The sequence below is a fragment of the Orycteropus afer genome, unplaced genomic scaffold, assembly GCF_000298275.1.
Source record: "Orycteropus afer afer isolate SDZICR_OR568_19922 unplaced genomic scaffold, OryAfe1.0 scaffold00002, whole genome shotgun sequence".
Classification (NCBI taxonomy): Eukaryota; Metazoa; Chordata; class Mammalia; order Tubulidentata; family Orycteropodidae; genus Orycteropus; species Orycteropus afer.
In genome coordinates this window covers 30,463,403-30,468,364 of record NW_006921589.1, presented here as the reverse complement: position 1 = coordinate 30,468,364, position 4,962 = coordinate 30,463,403, and the positions used below count along the sequence as shown (strand labels likewise).

Here is a 4,962-nt window from a genome sequence, read left to right as displayed (position 1 = left end):
TCTATATTTAGTTTGGGAGCTCTGGTGGCATAGTGCTTAAGGCATTTGACTGCTAACCAGAAGGCTGGTGGTTCAAATCCATCAGCCATTCCTTGGAAAGAAGATTGGGTGATCTACTTTCGTAAAGATACTGCCTCAGAAACCCAAGGAACGGTCACTATGAGTCAAAACCAACTCAACAGCAATGAGTTTGGTTGTTTTGTTTTCTATATTTAGTTTAAGAATTATTTGGTAGAGCTTAGGGGAGGGAAACAGAAAAAAAATATTTGGTAAAAATTTATTACTATAGAAGTAATTAATGCCTATTTTAAAATGAAATATAACATTGTCTCCAAAACCCATCAATTATAATCTCAGTACAGAGCTGTGAAAGATTAAAACTTTCCCCAGTTCATTATTTAAGGGTTGTCCCTTTAAAAGTTGTATGAATTACTGTGTTCTTAAATATATTTGTATACCAGACACCTAACTATCTGGCACTGATAATGAATTTGCAATAACGCAGAAGGTGACAATCATACGGTACTTTGGTAAATTCTATTACTAGAAAGAGCTTAACACTTTCAGGAATGAAACTATTATAAGCATAGATAGTGTTTTTTCAAGCCAAGCCAGATGGGAGCACATTTAGACTCAGAACAAAGAAAAATATGCTCAATTATATATTACTTGATGTAGAGTGGATATACATTTTTACAAACACCTCAGCTGGATACAAACGAAGAATATGAAGAGAGTTCTTTCTATACAAAGAAGTCATTACTTGTATTTTAACACAGAAATAATTTAGAATCAGCTGAATTGGAAAGCCATCTTTTAAGGTCCTGCAGATATCTTGGGAAAACATGTTTGATTTATTGGATATATATAATGATTCATTATAGTAAACTTTTTAATTTTTCCCTTAAGGCATCCAGGCAATCTGCTGGGATTCCAGGGATTACTCCAACTGAAGAAAAGTGAGTAACTGGTTCTTTGGAATCAAGTAGGGTCAACCATTCCTGTTTAGTATCCCAAACCATATTTTCGCAAACCATGTATTTGGATTACTCCGTTTGTTTAATTTCTTTACTTACTCTACATTTACCTCTGGGCATACAACCTAAACTTTATTAAAAACAGAAAGGAGTACCATGTATATCAATTTTGAATTGCTTTCATTTTCTCTACCCAGAGAAAGCAGAAAATAGAATTAAGATAAAAGGTTATGAAGAAAAAAATTGCCATAGCTTATTTGATGATTTTCATCAGCCTATGATATCTTAGAATGAAGTGCTACAAAAGTTGGATAGTGTTCCAGTTTCTGAATCAGATGTAGTTTTTTGTTTTTTTTTTACTCAGTGGCACAGTGATTAAGCGCTCAGCTGCTAACCAAAAGGTCAGGAATTCAAACCCACCAGCTGCTATGTGGGAGAAAGATGTGGCAGTCTCTTCCAAGCAAACCGTATGGAGCACTCTACTCTGTCCTTTAGGGTAGACTTGACAGCAGTGAGTTTTTTGGTTATTATGCCCACTGCTGTTTTAGAATGAGGTGCTTCAAAAGTTGGATAGTTTTTCAGTTTCTTAGTCAAATATTCCTTGTGTAGCTTTCTTACGTGGTTTTAAGTGTTAAGAATTTTCAAAATATCAGATAAATCCATATCTGTGTTACTACAGAAACATAATGAGAAGTTAGATATACTTGAGTTTTGGATTTTGCAGTAATTTGAATTTCATGTACTTTTGCTGTCATCTGTTGACACAATTAGTTAAGAGTCAGCTATCGGTTTTCTGGGAACTCTGGTGGCATAGTGCCTAAGGCATTTGACTGCTAAACAGAAGGCTGGTGGTTCAAACCCACCAGCTGTTCCTTGGAAGGCAGGTTGGGCAATCTACTTCTATAGTGATACCACCTCGGAAACCCAAGGAGGGGTTGCTGTGAGTCGGATCTGACTCGATGGCAGTGAGTTTGGTTTTGGTTTGAGTACTGGTTTTCTGATTCTTCTAAGTGAAATTAATTTTTTTGTCAAATGATGATCTTTTCTCAGAGATGGTAATCTTCCAGATATTGTCAACAGCGGAAGTTTGCATGAGTTCCTGGTTAATCTGCACGAGAGATACGGGTGTGTGGTCTCTTTCTGGTTTGGCAGGCACCTTGTGGTTAGTTTGGGCACCGTTGATGTACTGATGCAGCATATCAACCCCAATAAGACATGTAAGTTTAATTTTCTTTCTAATTAGCTTATTCCCTTACTGCTTTAAAGTAAATATGTAATAATTGAAGAACTCTACATTGTTCTTAGATTGGAATATAGTTGTTTGCTGCTGTTGAGTCAACTTTGACTCTTGGTGGCCTTCTGTGCAAAACAATAAAATGTTACCTGGTTTTGTGTCACCCTCAAAATCACCAGCATGTTTGAGTCCATTGTTGTAGCTGTTTTACTAAGGGTCTCCCATTCCCTTATTGGTCATCTCTGTCACCAAACATGGTATCCTCCTCTTGTGATTGAGCCCTCCTGATGACATGTCCAAAGCAAATGAGTAAGAATGTTCTGTTGTGAACTATAAATTTTCATTGGCTAATTTCATAAATTGTTCGGCAGATCTTTCTTCCCAGTCTGTCTTAGTCTGGAAGATCTGCTGACACTTGTCCACCATGAGTGACCCTGCTGGTATTTGAGATACTGGTGGCATAGCTTCCAGCATCATAGTAACATACAAGCCATCGCAGATAAGTGGAGGTAGATAGGAATAGCTAACTTATTGAACGTTTTATATGATGTGCCAAGCATTGTGCTAAAGTCTTTATATTCATTATCTCGTTTAAGACAAAATACTGTAAAATGATTTTTTTTCTTCAATATATGGTTATACAATGAAATTCCAATAGGATTTTTTGGAAACTGAAAAAAATAGTTCCATGGTACATCTGGAAGAGTAAATGTACATGAACAGCCTTATTGCTTTGTATTAAACATGTACTAAACATGAACACATATTGAACATGACTTATTCTTTGTATCTAAATAAATTCTAAATGACTAAAGTGTAAAGTAATAATAAGTAATAGATACACAGTTAAATATTTTCAATTTAGGGGTAGATAGCATAGTGGCTAAGACACTTGCCTGCTAACCAGACAGCTGGCGGTTCAAACCCACCAGCCACTCCTCGGAAGGAAGGTTGGGCAATCCTACTTCCGTAGTGATACTGCCTCGGAAACCCAAGGAGGGGTCGCTATGAGTCGGGGCCGACTCGACGGCACATAACAACAACAACAACAACAAATCCTTTTTTACCGTGACACAGACACAGGAGCCATAAAGCACAATATGGATCTTGATCTACATAAAAATGAACATTTTCAGTACCAAAAAAACACCTTAAAAAAAGAAGAGCAATGGGAAAATGTTGGCCACACAGTGCTTGAGGAAAAATTTATATCCTTGACATGTAGTAAATATTACTACATTTCAGAAAAGTAAAAAGGCACCATGAAAAGGTTTAAAAGAGAAATAGGAAAGATAATTTACCACATATAAATAACTAATTACACCCATCCACACACACACAACAATCTAACTAGAAAACAAAAATGAAACACCCTTGTAGAAAAATGGGCGAAAAACAGGGCAAGAAATACAAACGGCTAATATACAAAAGATTTTTAACCTAATTATCAACGAGATGCGAATAAAAATGAGATTTTTAAATCTAAAATGTTAACAATGAATACCTACCTCTGTATTGAAGTTTAGAATGGTTTTTACTTTCTTCATGTTTTCTTGTATTGTTAAAACTGTTATAGTCAACATGTACCTTTTTTTGTGGAAACAAGATAATCGTAAAAGGAATTCAAAGAGTGAAGGAAGAACAGAAAAGAAATTTTGGAATTCAGATGAGTGATATTAACTGTATTAGTGATCACACATAAATGTACTCATTTTGCTTTAAAATCAGTGAAAAGAGCTTTTTTGTTTGTTTCTTTTTGTTACTGTTAATGAAAGGTATTATAGTCATGTAGGAGAAAATTGATGGAAATGTTAATGACTTAATAGTGGAGTTCTGAGTCAAGATATTGTATCCTTGCCAGTTTCCATTGTCTCTTGTGTTGTTTCTTATCAGGAAAGACAGTTAAAGGAATTGTAAAGAAAATTGCCGTGTTCTCACCTGCAGTTACTTCCCTTGATCTCTTTATTCTGTTGCTAGAGAGGTTTCTTTCTTTTTTTTCCCCCTTTTTGAGAGTGGGGAGTTTCTTCCTATTCTTTTAATTGTTCATTTAGAAATACTCAATTTTTCTGTTTCAGCGGACCCTTTTGAAACTATGCTGAAATCATTATTGAGATATCAGTCTGGTGGTGGGGGTACAAGTGAAAACCACATGAGGAAAAAATTATATGAAAATGGTGTGACTAATTCTCTGCAGAATAATTTTGCTCTCGTGCTAAAGGTAAGGTAGTAAGTAGTTTGGCCTCAAGTTCTATAATACCATGCAGACAAAACAGTGTACTTTTTGACTATTGGCATATCCTGTCTTTGATACTGTTTACTTTCTTTTAAAAAATACTTTATTGTGTTTTAGCTGAAAGTTTGCATAGAAATCAGGTACCTGTTTAACAATTCTTACACAAATTGTTCTGTGATGTTTGTAACAGTTTCCACAATGTGTCAGCATTTTCATTATTTCCTTTCTGTCCTTTTTCCATTGATCTAACTTCCCTGCTTGTCTTTGCCTTCTCATCTTTGCTTTTGGGTAAATATTGACTGTTTAGTCTCATATATTTGATAGTTTAAGGGATTACATTCCTCACAGGTGGTATTGTTTATTTATTTACTTATTTTTTTAAATTTTATTTTATTTAGATTTGGGTGAAGATTTACAGAGCAAGTTCACTCTCGATACAGCAGTTCACATATACTTTGTCTCATGTCATTGACCACAGTTTACCACAATGCAACAGCTCCCCTCCAATTTCCTCCCCA

General features: G+C 35.2%; 1 protein-coding gene across 1 annotated transcript in view; it reads left to right on the top strand.

Annotated features, from left to right (window-relative positions):
* Positions 1 to 4,962, top strand: part of LOC103192075 (cytochrome P450 20A1) — a 41,678-nt gene that overhangs the window by 4,593 nt on the left and 32,123 nt on the right. Inside the window, exons 2-4 of the mRNA XM_007935006.2 lie at positions 910 to 959; positions 2,028 to 2,194; positions 4,287 to 4,429. Of these exons, the coding sequence (XP_007933197.1) occupies positions 910 to 959; positions 2,028 to 2,194; positions 4,287 to 4,429 (360 nt within the window). The remainder of the gene's footprint in view (positions 1 to 909; positions 960 to 2,027; positions 2,195 to 4,286; positions 4,430 to 4,962) is intronic.